Source organism: Strix aluco, chromosome 18, assembly GCF_031877795.1.
Source record: "Strix aluco isolate bStrAlu1 chromosome 18, bStrAlu1.hap1, whole genome shotgun sequence".
NCBI lineage: Eukaryota > Metazoa > Chordata > Aves > Strigiformes > Strigidae > Strix > Strix aluco.
In genome coordinates, this window is record NC_133948.1 from 8,396,795 (window position 1) to 8,414,001 (window position 17,207).

General features: G+C 42.7%; 1 protein-coding gene across 13 annotated transcripts in view; it reads left to right on the forward strand.

The window, feature by feature from the left end:
* The window catches only part of FBRSL1 (fibrosin like 1), a 552,195-nt gene that overhangs the window by 251,444 nt on the left and 283,544 nt on the right, over positions 1-17,207 (forward strand). For all 13 annotated transcript variants that reach the window (XM_074843783.1, XM_074843788.1, XM_074843790.1 and 10 more), the window contains exon 4: positions 4,186-4,221. In XM_074843783.1, coding sequence (XP_074699884.1) covers positions 4,186-4,221 — 36 coding nt within the window. The remainder of the gene's footprint in view (positions 1-4,185; positions 4,222-17,207) is intronic.

Genomic DNA, 17,207 nt, shown 5'->3' on the forward strand with positions numbered 1-17,207 from the left:
AAGGTGTATTTTTTTATATCCAGTGTAATTAACGTGAGAGCTATCCCAAGGTAGAAATAATTCACTCTGTGACATAACTGAAATGTCTTGTCTGTGCTGTCTGGTTTTGTTTTTAACCTTGGGCTTGAAAGGAACCAAAAATCTTTAGTTGTAAAAGAGCACATCATCTGCAAAATATTATAAGCCATTTATCTTTATGCACCAATGCCATCTAGCACTGTAGTTCCACTTATGTGTCATTAAATGCACAGACCACACTCATTTTGCCCCTAACTAGTAACAGTCTCCCTTAGAAACCCAGGGTATTCCAGACAGTGCTGAAGGAGGCGTGAGAGGCACAGAAGCCTGTGCTCAAGCCAGGCAGAGAGGGTCTCTGCCCTCCCTGAGGGTCTGCTCAGGATTGCTTCACATGGCAGCTGCAGGCAATGGGAGCAGCATCTGCAGGCTCGGCGTGGATGCGTGTGCCGCGGTGGCTGGGCCGGAGGGCTGGCAGAGCGCGCCCGCTGACCCCCGCCTGCTCTGAGCGGGCAGCACTCGGGTCGTGTGGGCTTTTGGAAAGGCACGACATAGCAGCTGTTTCTGCATCTGGCTGCAGAGAGTTGGCCAGGTAGGGCCACGATCCTATTTGAATTGCATGTTTGGCTGCATCTTTCCTGCCTGCGATGCTTTTTTCAGACGGTGTTTGAAGGCCAGAACTGGGACTGCTTGGGGGCCTGGGTTGAAGCAGTAAGAGCTGGTTTGGGTTTTGGTCTCAGGTGAACCGATGCTACCAGGCAGGGCTGTGCTGGACAGTGCAGCACTAACATGAATCTGTTTAGCTGTGTACCACGGTGACCATCGTACCCTGCTGCCTGAGGATTCAGACAAGGAGAAAATTGACCAAAATAGCAAATAGACTATTTTGAGAATAAGAATTTTATGACAGCCCTCCATGTAAGTGCTCCTATCCTGTAGGTAAGAGCCTCTGTAAGTCATTCCAGCTGAAGATTTGCCCCAGTAACTGCTCTTGCCAGACAAGCACTCATTCATAGTCAAAGGAGGTTTCTTCAACTTTGGGTAGATGCCAAGTTAAACTTCCACTAAGATTTCTTATATTTGCAGCCACAATTGATTACTTTTCTCATTATTTGATCTTGATATAGAGACATATGGATTGAGCTGTGTTTGTATCAACCCCCAAAGATTTTTTTTTTGCTTTAGGAACATCCATCACAGTTGCACGCAAACTGTTCTGCTCTGGCATTCATAGCTGATATTAGCTGGGGCTTTCAAAGTTTCTACATGTGGTAGTTGGTATGGATCCCCCTAAAGAGCCCGCAGTGTTCCCAGCTAACCAAGAAAGCAATAGCGGTTTGTTAGATGTGCAGAAAAATGCATGCAAACTGCTCTGGAGAGTGTGGGACATGGCTGTGCATAACTGTTGGAAAGGATTTTACGAGTTGAATCCAAAGTATTCACCAGTTACTAACTTTATACATGCAATAAAAATCCTGGGGGGGGTGGGGGGGGATGACAACACGACGACAACTCTTCCCCCCCCCCCCCCCCCCCCCGATTTCCAGGAAGTTTAATGTTAAAACTTGTAAGGAAGGAAGAAGTTCTTAGATGTGAGAAATGCCAAAGTAAATTGCCATTTAGTTTTAATTATTTCTCTTGAAGACTTTATTCAGCAACTGTTTTTATTGTTCTCTACTCAGTGGTTTTAAATCAGTGGTCTGCAGATTCCTGGGGCTCTTGGACAGCTTGGGATGCCTGAAAGTTATCTAAGAAAAGCAGGTCTGTTGTTAGCATGTTTGAGTTTGGTGTCCAAGGGTCTGCTCCATCCCGGGAAAGTATTTTGGGTGTGCACAAGACTCAAAGATTGAAAATAACTGTTAAAGTGAAAATGCTCAGAGAGGCTGTTTCCCTAGAGAGAAGCTTCTAATGAAACCTCTTGTTTCTGTTTTTGGTTGTTATTTCCAATTTGTTAGACCTTGTCAATCTTTGTTAAATCTGAGTTGATTGTGGGGGTGGAGAGAGTGAGAACTGCCACCCTTTCTCCTTTCCTTCTCCTGCCTCTCCAAGCAGGTAATTTGCCCTCTCCTCATTTCTATGTGTACTCTGGGTGAACTGCCTGATCAAGCTATGCAAAGTGTCAGAACAGGTAATTATGTTCAGCTGTTCAACATACTTATGTAGATAGCAGGATATTGTTACTAACCTTTTTTCTATACAAGGCTGAATCCCATGACTCGTTTGGGTGTTTTTGTAAAAGTATTAGAGGGACAGATAGGTTTGTCTTAGTTTCTCAAAAACAAAGATAAATGCTACTGCCCTTCATTTCAGCAGTCAACATCTTTATTTCTGGGCAGTTTACATTAAAGAGATTTGTAAATAACTCTCTAGTTATTTTGTAGTGTTTGAAAGCAGAGGCCAAATCAATGTGCAGTATGCAAAAGGCGGAAAGTTAAACGCTGTTAGCGTTATTGCTATCTTGGACTCCCCTGTGAGAGCTGTCCTTCTCCTGCAGAACAGAGGTCTCCTGAGCTACAGCAGGACAGAGGTGCAGGCGTTACATGCCAGGGATGGGGGCTGGCGCCCAGCCGCACACTGGCTGCAGACCTGTGTGTAAGACCTGTGAAGAGCTGTGCCACAGCTTTTCTTCCATCTGGCACCCTGGTTCTTGTGCCAGCTGGTGAGGTGGTTAATGGGGAGCCCTCCTCCCTCCGGCAGCACACTTGCTTAATTGTAGGGCTTTGCTGTTCTCTCTTCTTCGCTTTGGAAACTTTCTTCCACAGGCACTTGGCTGGCAAATTGCTTTTCTGGTGTCTAGGGCAGTTGTAAAACGGTGACCCAGAGCATGCATGGACAGACCAGCGAGACAGACAAGTCTTCCATTCAGTGCAGAGGTCTGGAAAGGTTTCTGCATGTATCTAGGTATCTTCTGATCAAAAGGTTTGCAAACTGGAGTACAAAGGAACTGTTATCTTACTGGTGGAAAATTACAAGTATTTGCAGTAGCCTGCAATCAGTTTGCATCAATCTCTTTGGGGGTATTGTGCTGTTGTGGTGATTTAGTAACACGATAACTTCTGGCGCTGCTGCAAAAAGACAAACCATCCTCAAGATCAACCTGCAACAATTCGGTGTTTTTGTTCAAGCTTTGGTACCCACTAGAACATCAGTCTTGGAAATGGGACTGCTAACACTCCCTGAATCTTGTTTAATAAAATCACGTAGCGAGGTCATCATGATTATAAATCACACTTGGAAATTGGCCTGCGGAGTACTTGCTGGGTCATGTGGTGTCATGTGCCACCACTGTTCCCGGCTTCTTTTTAATTTCCGAAAAGAAGGCATATAGCAGCAGCTGTAGATAGAGGTGGAATTCATTTAGCTGCTTCGAGAAAGCCACTGCCAGTGAAAAACAGCAGCTTGACAGTCTTGGGTCGTAGAGAAGGGAAAGAGATCCAAGTGACTGGAGATGGTGTAATGAAAAGGAAAAGAACCAAATGATTTGGCAGTGTGTGAAAGAGGTAAGGATGTGGTAGAGAAAGGAACAGGAGGAGCTGAAATGAAGAGCAGGAGTAAACAATGTAATTTAACTTATTCAAAAGGGACAGAATGCTTATTAAAGCTCTGAGAGATGATAAATTAGTGCTTTGCTGCTATTGTTGTTTCAGATAGAGTTGTCATACGGTAATACTGCAGCAGGGAAGGCTTGGAGGCTCATGAATTCAGAGAGGGGAATGGAAAGTGGGATATATGGTTACATGATCGAAAGTTGGAGTTGATGAGGCAAAATGTGCAGCCCTGATTCAGGAGACCATCCTTACGCACACGTGCTGTTCCTTGGAAGCTGCCATTACACCCTGAGAGGGATGGTTCGAAATGTGTGCTCTGCTGCTGTGGAGACATATCCCACGCTGAGAGCTTGTACCTTAGTTGGGAGGTGCTGTCAAAGCCCTGCTCTAGCTTATGAAACCCTTGGCTGAAATAGCCCCGGAGCCCTCACCTGGAAATGCTCTTTTGCTGTTACTCCTGTGGCAGCACACAGAATGTCAGAAGATCATTTGAGGCACTCTGGTTGTGAAGTTTTCCCCTAAGGAATACTGGGCTGGGGGAGGGAATCGCAAAATGATTCTTATCTTACATTACGCAGAATCGCTTGCATTACTTACTGTGGCATATTGTTTCCTCCCACAGAGTTCTGCTCAATCGCTTTCAGGAAGAGGCTACTCCGTAAGTCATTTTACAGCTAATTCTTTCACTTCTGTTGATGTTGATTGCAGAGGTTTACACTACCTATTGCATATCCACTGACATGAAAGAAATGCAGAACATAAAAATAGGGTTAGAGTACAGCACTATCGTGCACCTGGCAGGGGACAGCCCTGACATGTGAGAGCGCATTAAGAGTCTGGGGGCTTCTTCAATTTAATTTTATACTTATAGGGAGGGTTTTGTTGTTGTTGTATAATGGATTTCAGCTAGATAGTCACCTCCTGAAAATTAAAAGACATGAGTGGGGAGAGTTTTCAACACCAGTGGCAGATACTTCCCTCCTCTTCTCCCTCCTCTATACAGGTTTTCATTTGTGCATTAAATGCAAGAATCAAAGACAAAATTACTCCGTTTTAAGAAGAACTGTGACCCTCACCAGTGTGAACAAAAAAAGTCAATATTCTCTTATTGACAAGCTCTGATTTAAAAAACAAGCTCCCTTGTTTTCAGAGGAGGGTGTTGCTGGTGTTTTCTCGCAGGAGTGCCATAGGTACCAGTGTTCTAGGGCTGGTGTTACAGGGCCAGGACGTGTCTGCATGTGTATGCAATGTAACAGTGATGTTTAATTGACCATTTCTGTTCACATGTACCTTACTTGTATGTGCAATAATGACATTTCTTCATGTAGAGGTGATACAATTATTCATTTATTTTGGGTATCTTTGTTGCTCAGCTGTCCAAAAAGGCAGGCACATAGACCTTATTGTATATATTAATAAGGACATAGGAGAGGTGGTGAGTGGCTTAGCAACGTCAACATGAAAATTCGTGGAACTGCATTGTATCTGACTCTCCTAACAAATGTATGGTGTATAGATATCTGTTATGATACCCTGGTTGTTCAGTCAGTAAGTCAAGTATTATCCTCGTTGCTAGTGCAAAGGTTGTAGATGAAGGAGTATGGTAATCTCATAGGCAAAACTGAACAAGAATCTCTCAGTCCAGCTAACAATTCCTGCCTACACTTATTGACAGTAATTGCTTTTTTTCATGACCTCTGCCATGATAAAGTTTGCCTTCTAGGTGAATGGTCCCAAACTCTGTTTCTTACCAAGAGCTGTAACTGCTCATTTTTCATAGACCAGAAAAAGGGTGGATTTTATATACTTCAGGAAGTTGATGTGGAGATCTGGTATGCATTTTTTTTAGCAATAATCACATGAATTATTTTCTTTCAATAATTTATGTTGTATGTTTAGAGTTGTATGATGGAACCTGTGAGCTCCTACCCTGTGCTGTGCGCACAGAGAAGTTGCTAGGCAGTGCAGAATTTATGGTCTGATTTCATAGCGACACTGTCGCATGCAATCATACATATTATCAGAAATTCATAATACAAGACAAGTACATTTTAATCATAAAGCCATTACAAAACAATACATGACTTGAAAAGTCTTATGGTTTTAATGAAATAATGTCACAAATTTTTAGACAGTAATGACCCATGTCTCCCAAGTATCCTCCTGTCTAAATCCTTCCAGCATTCCAGGTGAGTATCATTCTTTAATTCATTGAGTGATGAGGAATGTTTGCTCTAGGACCAGTTGAGTGCTGCTTCCCATACACATGAACAGTTGGATTCACCTAAGCTTCTAAAGGCAGATGCTGTATCTTCTATTTGTCTGTAAAATGCCATGCATGCCTGTGGCACCACATAAATAATAATGAATCATCTTCACAGATTTTATGACTGAGGGCATGGTTTGGGAATTAAACAATTTCCCACTGGCTATAACATAGGTTGCGAAATCTTAATGGGAAAAGGCCAAAGAATTCTTTTTAGAGTCTCAAGGCCAATAAATCATAGGACTGTTTTCCTCTATTGCTGGCTGTTAAGAAATTTACTTTTGTCTCTCAGAGAAATTATTTTGAGAAAATTTCTAGCTCCTTCTCTGTGCATGTGTGGGGATTAGGTTCTTTTATTTAGCCAACCTATAACTTCTCGAGGGAGGTAAGAGCTTTCTGCATGCCAAGGCAGTATTTTGAGATCATGAGGAGTGTGAGCTAGGGTTGCTTTTCCTTATGGGTTGTCATTTTCCCTATTAAACTGCCTTCTGCCTCACTATGTACCAGCTGTTGAGGCTGACCATTTCCCTTAAGACTCCGATGCTGCTCTAAATTGATTTAGCATAAGGCAGAGACTATCACTTCCAGCACTGCCAGACCTCACTGGCCCAAACCTGCATTGGAAGCTGACTCTCCCAGGTGGTAGAGAGATGTTCAAACCACCAGTTCAAGACAACTGGCCCCAGACCAAGGGTTGTCCATAATGTCTTGTAACAGTTTTCATTTTCTTATGAAAGCAGCTGTATATGAAACACTAAGTCAGTGTTTTGGCTCTGCCCCTGTTTACATCAAATAGGTTGTTTGCCAGACATGATGAAAGCAAGATAAAAATTAGTGCTAGCAGGAGGCATGATGGAGACACCGTTCTTGTACTGAGTGCTCCTCCTGATATCTGTGCACGGCTTGTGTTGTGGAAGACTGTCACTTGTGGAATGATGATATATATTGTTACTCGGTGAAGTTCTTGTACTGGGTTTCATAAGCAGCTGTTCTAATACCACAAAATATTTTGTGCGTGTTCATTTTTAATTAGCTCGTTTCAAATCTGCACGCTTCACCATTCACTTGCTTCAGCCATCCTTGCAGAGATGTTCGCTTTCAGAAACGTTTGTAGACAATGCGCATTTGCAGAAAGAGAACCTAAAACCTGTGGTAGTAATCTTGTATGAAAAATCTCAATCCAAGGTTCAGCTCATCCAGCTGGGCTGCAGAGAAGGCAAGCAAGGCCTGTCTGTGCAGCCAGAGCAGGCTAGTATTGAAAACCTCGGCAAACGATTTGTATATAAAGTACAGACTCTAGAACTAAAGTTAAGAAGAGAACTAAATGCAAGTGTCTAAATAATAACTCCTGAGTGTCGAATGTTCCAACAACTTCATTGACTTCAGGCTTCCCATGGAACATTAAGTGCCTAAATAAGGACCATGCTTGAAATAACTCTGTGAAATTTCAGTCTCCATTGAAGTTACCACATAACCTCTGGTTAACTTCAGCTGCACATAGATTTAAACTGTAGCCTCAAAAATAGTGTTAACAGTGACTTGGCACATAGTTTCACGGTATCTGTAGATATTGCAGAAAAAAATTCATATAAATCTATTTCCCAAAATAAAGTTTTGAATGGCATTTACTTTTACTTGGATAACATGAGACATATCTATGTCTGTACTGCTTCTGCAAGCTCCTTATCTCATCAGTAGCATGTGTTTCATATCCTTATCTTGTTAAATGTATACTTCCGCTGTGCTGAGAAATAGAATGCTAGTTTGTTTATGGAGGTTAATATCTTACTCCCTTTATGACTTGATGGTTACATATGTGTGATAAACTACTCTAGTCATTTGTCACACTTCCTGCACGTACAAATGAGATTAGTGGTTTTAGTCAGAAAGGTCTGTCTGTCCTCTGAGCAGACAAAACAGATTTTCTTCTAGGTGACAGGGTGTGAGGCCTGTCTACCTGGAAATGCACTGATTTGTTAAAAAATAAGCAGAGAATTAGAAATTAGCTCTATGTTGAGGTTTCTATATATCACTGATATATATCCACCCTGAGGACCATGTTTCAAATTTATTTCTGATAGTTTAGTCAATTTAGGACCTAACACAGAAAACAGTTACAATGAACATAAAATCCGTAGGTAGTTTGTTATTAATGGCTAAAAAGTCGCAATTGTTTATAAGGTTGAGCACATGCTATAGACAAACCCAAGCTGCAGTTGAACTTGACTCAGTTTTGTAGAGAGCATGGAAAAGGCTAGAACTGGGAATATGTGGTAGCTTAAAAAAATAAACAAAAAACCTCTTCCAGTAAATTATGTAGTTTATTTATAGAGCATCTGTGCAGCTGTTCCTGTTCTGAAATGGAGGGGGCTAAAATGTGGGAGTGAATAAAAGAGTCAACTTGAAAGCATATGGTAAATGGATAGTCAGTGAACCAACCTGTCTGAATGTACCTTGGAACAAAAGTACAGGAGGATGAGATGTCTTTGTTTGGTTTTATTTGTTCTTGGAAGATTTTTTTTTTTTTTAAATAAAACCAGTAACATAGACTTGGCAACAACAGCAGCTGAATTTTATTCTGAGCTTCTGTAAAATATCAAAGTCTTTGCAGCCTAGTCAAATCCCTGGCAGCTCATCAAATTCTGTTGATTTTACATCTTCCTTGTTGAGCACCGGAAACCAGTGTCTCAGATAACTTAGACTGCAGCTCATGGATAGAAAGAAACATGCAAAATTCCATAAGGCTTTCAGAGACACTTGGGTCATCCAGAATCAACTCTGTGCTATCTGCAACCTTCTTTCCTTCTTGGTGACGTAGCCTGAGAGTGATTGTCTTGTTACTTGGATGAAGCTGGAACCTGAGGTGGTACAGGCAAGCACTGGTTAGGCTTTGAGCACCCTGAGCCCAGCTGCACCGTCTGCCTGGACCTCAGTCTGCTCCTTCCTGACTGTTTCTCTCCAGTTGTATTGTTGATTCTTGGAACTGGCTTTCCAGTTGCTGGTGATGATCTTTACAGCCTTCCAGGACTCCTCTCCTGTGCTGTGTGCTTGATGTTGCTGTGCAGTGGGCTGTCACCCAACACAGCTGCCCGTAACCACCTTACCCCTGCCAGATCTTTTTAGCTTGTACCAATGAGCCCACTTGCCGGGACAGCGAGTACTGAGCTGTAATTCCCCTGATTTACAGCACAGAGATAGTGTCCAGTGCAACGAGCTCCATGGGAAGGAGGACCGATATGAATGACTGCGAAGTGCTAGGTAATCATCTGCCTAGGAACTGTTGACTCTTTGCAGGTTTATATACACCCTGTAAAGCTCTTTTCACGGCCTGTTTTAGTTTTGTGCCAGCTCAATGCAGTTCTGTGAAACCCTGAAACAGATGGTCCCCGCTAAGGAGGCTGTTCCCACGCCAGAAATCCTCGGTGCATGCACAGGCAGGTTCACTGGTTCAGTGTAATGGTTACAGAAGCTTGCTGAAGATCATGCCAGCAGCATTCCCCTGATCCGCTCTGTGCTTCAAGGATGCACTTGTGCTCTTAGGCTGGGGACCAAATTGTCAGACTTGGAAAAGCACCTTCAACACCATCTTTTCTGTACAGAGCTGAAGTCAGTACCACCTCCTACATGGAGGCTGGTCCAAGACCCCAGGTGATGATTATGTGCCTTGCCATCTTTGAGACTGCCATGGAGAAACTGGTGTCCTGAGAAGGATAAATTTCTATGTAAAGATCAACAAAATTATTACTGTGAAACATATAACACTTCTGTTTGGGAATTCTTTAGTGTGCTTCAGCTCATGGGTATGGAAGCATGCTCAGTGACCAGAGGCAAACTTGGATTGTAACTGATGGGGTTTTTCCACCTGCCGATTTGTCATACACTAATGAAAAATCTCTTCTCTGTAGGTAGGTAACATTTCTTAGCTGGGCTGGAAAATTCATTGTATTTTAGGACCCCTGATAAATTAGCATTTTTTCCTTGCCAAAAATCAATATTGGAAACAAGGCTCTTGTTATGAATCTAAAACTGCTTGAGCTGGAGCCAAAGTTAAATGATAAAAGTGAATTTAATATGTATTTCCTACAATAATGTGCCTGTGGGCTGGCAACATGAGCAAGACTTTCTGGACAAGATTTATGAATAGCAGAGTAATAATTCCAAAATAAGTATCAATCTCATTTTGCCATAATGCCAAGTATAAAAGAGGGACTCTAATTGTCTTTTTCTTTTGGACAAGAAAAAGAATGGCTGATAGGTCCCCTTCAGGTGGAGCAATACTCTGTCTTCTTTGAAGACAGATACTCAGTTAGAAAAAGAAAAGAAAAAGGGACTATAATCAAGTGGTGTGGCTTGAAAAAGCAATGACAGTACAAAGGATTAAAAAAAAAAAGAAATAATAATATGTAATAGAAATAGAAATAATTTTGAAAGGAGTTCTCCCTGTAAGATATCAGAAATTTTAGAGTGCCAGGGATATAATGGTGGGTGTCAATCCAAAGCGTTTAACTTCTGCTGGTTTTCTTTTCAATTGTTCCTAAATAGCCCCACTTTACAAGAAGTATCCCCATCTTTGAATTCACCTGGTCAAGCTGAGCTCACTGAGTAAAGAGTTTGTTTGCCCTGAGTGCTGTGTGGGATGGAGCCAGGTTGCTGTAAGCCAGCCAAGGAGCTATCCCATAACCCATGAACTCAAATGCTGTTGAGTAATTAGTGCATATATTATTCCAGATCTGTGGGAGCTCTTGGGGGTTTTTGAAATGTCCCATGAAAAGTGTAAGCAGAAGTACAAACATAAGTAAATTACATACTTCAGCTTTACAAATACTGAAGTCCATGAACTTCCTTACAACACATTTTCCTTTAGAAGTTCCCTTTTCTGAAAGTCTGTTTCTTCTTAGTTGACCTCTGCTTTTAATTAGGATGAAAAGTCACATAAATTTTCACTCATCTCCACAGCCATAAGTAAGTACAAAGGGCCCTCTCTGGCTGAATTTCAGTCTGCCTGAACCAGTGGTCTTGGCAGAGGGGGCTGCCTAGGAGGCTTCTGGCGCAGCCGTGCCACCAGTGGTCCCCCTTTGTCCCGGCGGCCGGAGCAGGGTGGGATGATGCTGATTTCCATAAACCCCCCAGCTGCAGAAGTGCAGCCAGCCAACACCGCAAGCCCTTGTGAACCCCTTGAGAGATGGAGCATATGACTTCTGTGTGATTTTTGCCCACATTTTTAATCTCCCCTGCCATTGCCCTCAGCTCGGCTCGAGGCAGTGGGGGGGAAACAGATCTCTAATCTGACTAGAAAGACGCTATTGTTATACAGACACATCCCCCAAAATTCCCAGGGCTCCTTGGCTTTTGGGGTAGGATAACCTCACTGTCACTGGCCTTGCACGCTAAAATGAAGAGTTGTCCTAAATCCATCTTGAATTCACCAGCCTGGAAAGGATTACATCCTGCTGAAGAGGAAAGGCAAAGGATTTTGAGAATATCTGATCTTTATTTCTGGACCTTTTTGATTAAGACTGTCCTGAGGCAGTTGTGTCATATATATGCTGTAGCTTTCTTTGTGTAATAGGGCAAGGTATTTGCTTGTCTGTCTCGGCTGTTTTCACATTGTTATTTGCTCTCATGGCTCTCTTTCCTTACAATCCATTGCCTTGTTTTAACTTTCTTTCCTTTCCTTTTACCGAAACAGACAAAAAGATGATTAAAACAGACAGTTGATTAGAACCAGGGCTTCTTACCTGATGAGGACAGTGAACAGGGGTTAAGTGTGGGGCCTCTTGGGGGTTTTGCTTTTGATTTTTCTTTAATTCTCTTATAAGACTAAATAGTCTTATGCAGTGAGAATTGGCAGTGCTAGGGTTTTATAACTAGAAAAGGGGTTAAAATAGCCCATTTCTGAGGACTGCTAGAGCATGCTGGTGTTTGTTGTGCTGGGTGCTGCGGTAGGTTCCTCAGAGGAAATTCATGGGGTGAGGGAACAGGGGTTCACGCTCTTTTGTTTCATCTCATATCTCAATATGCCCTTGCAGAAACCTGCACCCAAAACCACGGAGTCTAAGGGGAGCAGCAGAGGAGATAACAGCGCTGCAAACTCAGAATGCTATTGTAGAAATAAAAGACAAACAACATGTTTTGTTGGCCTTACTAGTAGGTGAGCAAGTGAGAACAAGGAAAAGGGGTCAAGTGCATGAACTTTTTGGGTGTTACTGGCGTTAGAGAACACCATCCATCATCTTAAAACAGTATGTAATTTAAAAAATGTAATTGTGCAGCTTGGTGGAATACCCTGTTGTATTTATGCTCAGGAACTAACTGCTTATCAATCCAAAATGGTTTTCCCTGTGTTAAACTGCAATGAAATAAACTAGACTAGAGAGGATAAGTTGTTTGAGTTGGTGATAAAGCTAGTCACTGCATATCCAGAGTGTAAGAAGAGCTTCCTGTAGGTTGGCGGTCTTTACTCAATTTCATCACTTGCATTTTTTCCTTGTCTCCTTTATTTATTATTTTAACTGGGGTATGTTATTAAAGGCTACAGAGATATCTTTAATTTCTTCCCTGTCCTAACAGAAGACAAAGATGCAACTTTAATTTAACAAAACAGCAGATGCAATCCTAAGTCAGATCTCACACCAAAGAAAGCTTTTGGTAACATGCTGAAGGTGTGGTGGCTCTGCTGCGAAAGCTGCAAATGGTGGGGAAATCTGCTGTAGGCTGAGGTTTCTCTCATTCTCGCTTCATGTTTCAGCCTGGCTGCAATATAGCTGGCTGCTAAAATGTAAATATATTGGGGCATGTAGATGTGTCTGCAGTGGAAAGGCAGCACTCCTCCCTTCCCAAGGGGTGAGAAAACAGAAGTGGCAACATGCTTGCTTCTGTAAGAAGGTGGTTTAGGGAGGAGCCCAGGGCTCCTGGGCTGCCTTTCCAGGAACGGTTACACTACTGCTGCAAGAGTGAAAATCGTTGCTGAAGAGACTGGATTTTTCATCTGCAGCACTTGCTTTGCTGGAAGAGGAGCATTCAGATGGAAACCCTGGTCAGCCATGTGAAATGTTTCTTACACAAGGTCAGTGTTTTCACTTCCCGCTGCCTTGGTGTTTCAGCATCGCAGTTCCTTGTGGTCAGCTCCAGCCCCACTCACCACGGCATGCCGATAACGTTTCAGAAAAGTGTCCTTTCTCCTTCTTTTAGCAAATAAATAAAGTGTAAGAGACTCCTTACATAATGTAAAAGGACCAAATGCAATTCTAGAAAGCCAGGGAATGCAGGGTAAAAGCAGAAATGTAAATGAATCCATACAAATCACACAGGGGTGGGAGACCTTTGCAATACCATTTTGCAACTGGTAAGGCCAAGTACCCTCTGCTTTTTCCTCAGCTCTTTGTTGTATTAAATGGCGTTAGGGAGGCGGTGGTGCAATTCTGAAATTCAGGCATTGCCATACCCAAAAGTTGGTCATTGTAAGTCTTGTTTTAAAACCTGTTGATCAATGAGACTAATTTCATGGAGAAATTTTTAACTTCCAGTTCAGAATACCCAGTGTTTCAGCTTAGTTTTCAAGTGATTGTAGCTGTTTTCTCATTTTTCAGCTCATCACAGGTCAGGAACTCAAAGGCATTGAGGTTGAGTAAAACAGTTGTTCATCACTCTGAGCTCTGCTTTGTTTTTGTGGGAATTGTCTGCTTCAGCTTCTGTAGCACCTTGGTTTCATTACTTTTTTTAAAGTTTGGTTTACTAACCTGCTCTTGGAACAGATAAAACCACCAAAGCAGCTTTTTAATTAGCCCTGTGGTCCATCCGGTGTGTATGTGCTAACATCTTGGCTGTACAATGTACTTCCAATGAAAGGGAACTGTCTGCCATAGAGTCTTGTAACCTTGAGGTCAGTTTTGAGCTCAAAATTGCTTTTGATTATGGCGTTAGTATATGTCTCAAAAAATAATAAAAAACCCAGCAAGCACTGGTGGTCCTTACATGGTGCAGCAGTGTTATACACTCAAATGGTATCACATCTAGATATTGGAATTAATGGTTTTATTTATAGGTTCTTTCCAGATGCATTACTGCGCTACTGGTTGTGAATATTCAGAGTTTTGCAACCAGTACAATGGAAAATTAACATACAGTTAGATCATTGTGGACACATCTGCAGTGGTTTCTACAGGAATGTAGCCTGATTCATACCTTTACTGTCTGCATTTCATCTCTGTGCTGTATGATGGATAAGACTTTGTGTGCCTGAACACTTATGCCCTAGATCTGTAGTATAGTGAGGAATTTTCTTGTCTGATTAAGTCACCACATGTGTTCTCCAGAAAGCCTCATGACATTGGCAGTCATGTTAGGACTGTGTAGATGCTAGGTGTTTGCAAACCTCATTTCAGTTTTTCAGAGTGGCACTTTGCTATCTGTAAGCAGAAGGAAGTTTTGGGTTTGATTCAGTAGCTATCAGGTGTGGTTCTCGGGTTTTCTGGACGTGGTCATACTAGATGTTGGAATGGTTTGTGCTACCCGTGAAATCAGCTAATCAAAGAGGGACAATTTTTGGACATACTGTAGCAATTAGAGTGCTGTAGATGAAGGATGGCATAGCCTGCATAGTGTGTGCTTTTAACTCATGCAGCATCATACTCAGACCAGTTGGTAATTACCAAAGGAAAAAATTGTTACATTGAGGTGGGTAAAACATACACCACTTTTAATAGATTGACAAAACACTGCAATGGTTAACTGCTTTATTTTGCCTTGTATCCCATACACTCTACAAATAGTTAGAGCTGAGCAAGTAAAAACGTAACTGTTGTCTGTGGGGTTTTACCCTACCTTCACTTGCGGAATATGGTTTAATACTACTTTTCTTCAAAATTGTTTGCGGTGAACTGATTTCCATGTATCATCAGATAATTGGGACAACTGTTAGAACTCCAAAAGTGATGTCCCGTTACATGACCAAAGCTGCCACATGCCCTTCTTTCTGCCACCTAGTTAAGGACACCAAGTGGTGTCAGTGAGAGGTTTCTTACTGACTTCACTAGGATCTTCAGGCTCAGGGCAGCAGCAGCATGAACAGCTGAGAAGCTCAACTTAATGGGATACTTTTAATGCATCAAAGATTCAAAATTTTTTTCTCAAAATCACTCATTTAAAAGTCTTTTCTCTGTAAGTTTTCTTCGTAGCAAAACACAAACAGGTGTTGACACAAGCGTGATTGTAAGGCTCGTGATCAAAGTTAGATCAGACCTCCTCTTCCAGATTGTGAAACACATTTTCCCCACTGTATTCGTGTTGCTCTTCCAAAGCTGCTTAGTAGCATCTAGGCCAAGTAGCACACTGGTTTAAGAGAAAAAGAGCTTGAAGCATGAAGATTAGGATATCACAGTGAAGATGCCCAAGGCCACTAAGCACTGTGTAACTGGCAGGCATCAAGTTGTAACAGCTGGAGGGTGGTCACAGACTTCTTCTAAGCATCTTTCCCTCCCCCTAAGGACTTGCTGTTCTCTGGAGAGCCCTAATTCGGTTCATTTCTAGAGAGCCGGGGAAGAGAGTGGTAGAGAGTAATAAATGGTCCCTTGAAAACAGGAGTCAGTAATACAGGCCACATGACGACCTAGACAGCCTATTTAACTGCAGCCAGTTTCCTGCTGAAGATTCATTTCTAAGAGATTGTGAGAGCACTCGAACAGGAAGCTGCAACTTCACCATACGGTTTCGGTATCAGTGTGTTATCTGTGGTCATTCCCCTCTACAGCTTGCGGCTAGCTGCTGGTTAGCAGAGAAAGACACTTTGAGCTGAGCTGGCATCAGTTCCCACCTACTTAATCAGTTAAGTTGTGAGCCGTGTGGTTAGCTCGAATCCCCTGGTTGTTTTGTGGATTGCCAGTGACAGGAAGGTGGAGATGCATTGAGTGGTTTAGACAGGAATAGCTTGGTTATCTGATGGTCACCCCAGAGACTGATAAAATTATGTGAGCTCTTTTCTGAGAAGACATCAAAAAAGCAGAAACTGTTGTCTCTAACCACCTGAAGAGTTTACAACGTCAAGGGAAATTTTGCTTATCTTAAAAGCCTCAAAACTGTTAATCCATCTTCACCGCTGCAGACCGCAGCAGTACCTTAGACTCTCGGTGCACAGAATGAAGCTAACAGACCATCGCGTGCAAAGCTGTAAAATCTTATTGGGGAAATGTTATAGTTCAGATCTTCCAAAATTACTTTGGCACCTCAAATTTGGAGGTGAACAACTTGAAAAATACATGAGAGGAACCAGTCTTTTCCAAGGGTGTATGCTCCATATTTTTAGAAAAGTTGGCCTTTTGAGGCCATCACATTGTCAGGAGTTTGGGCATGCAAACTGGTGAGTCAGTGTAGCCTGTCTGGTGAGCCAGGACTAATCTGAAGCCAAAATGGTGCTGGCTGTGACATGAGCTTGCAAAGGCTAAAACAGGGAAGGTGGTCATATCCTTAGGACCGCTTAGGGTACTTGGTTTGGTTTTGTCATATATTTGCTGAGCAAACCTCAAGATTAGAGTGGACAAGCTCCAGAGAGAGACCTTGAGCAAATGTGAGGTTTTAAATTAGTACTTTCAAAGAAGCCTTGGGCAGGTTCAAGTGCCTGAGTTTCTTTAACCTTAAAATGGGATAATGGTACTTGCCTCCTTCGTACATTGAGATGTACAGATGAAGAGTGTTTTACTGAGTATTTACTAAAATAAGTAAGGTAGTTCTGAACAGAAGGTCCACCTAATTTTTGTGTCTTGTGCCTGGAGTATAAGGAGCTCTGTGCTGCTTGTCCCATCTCCCTGTCTGACCATTCCTCTCCTCAAGCCAGGCCTCTCAGCTTCTGTCCCACCGCCCCAGCTCCCTTGCTGCAGGTGCCCGTCCTGGCAGTGGCTGATGTTCTGCAGATGCTGCAGAGCAAGTGTGGGGCAGGCAGTGCCTCCCACTGGCACAAGGGGCTGGAATGTCTTACACCCATGGGGGAGAGGCTCCCATGGCCCATCCAGAGCCCTTGCACCCATCGGGGCCATCACACTAGCATGGGGGGCTCTAGCCCCTTCCTTGCTGCTGACCTTGAAATAAAAGCAAAGGTGGGCTCTGCAGCAGGGCTCCGGCAGCACAGCCTCACCCTGTACCTGCACGTCGTCAAAACTTCATACTGAATTTGCGCAATCTGATGTGTGATTTGTAGCTGTAACGATCATCGTAACGAAATCTTGTTTGTCTGTTGGTTTTGTTCAGGTTTTGAAATAAAGCCTACGTGTTTGTAAGGGCATGTGTCTGTACAGGAGGCATGTAAGATGCTTTTGTCTGCTTAGGTTGCTTGGCTCAGCCTCTGTCAATGACAACCATAACAATCAGTGCATTTTTGACTCAAAGCA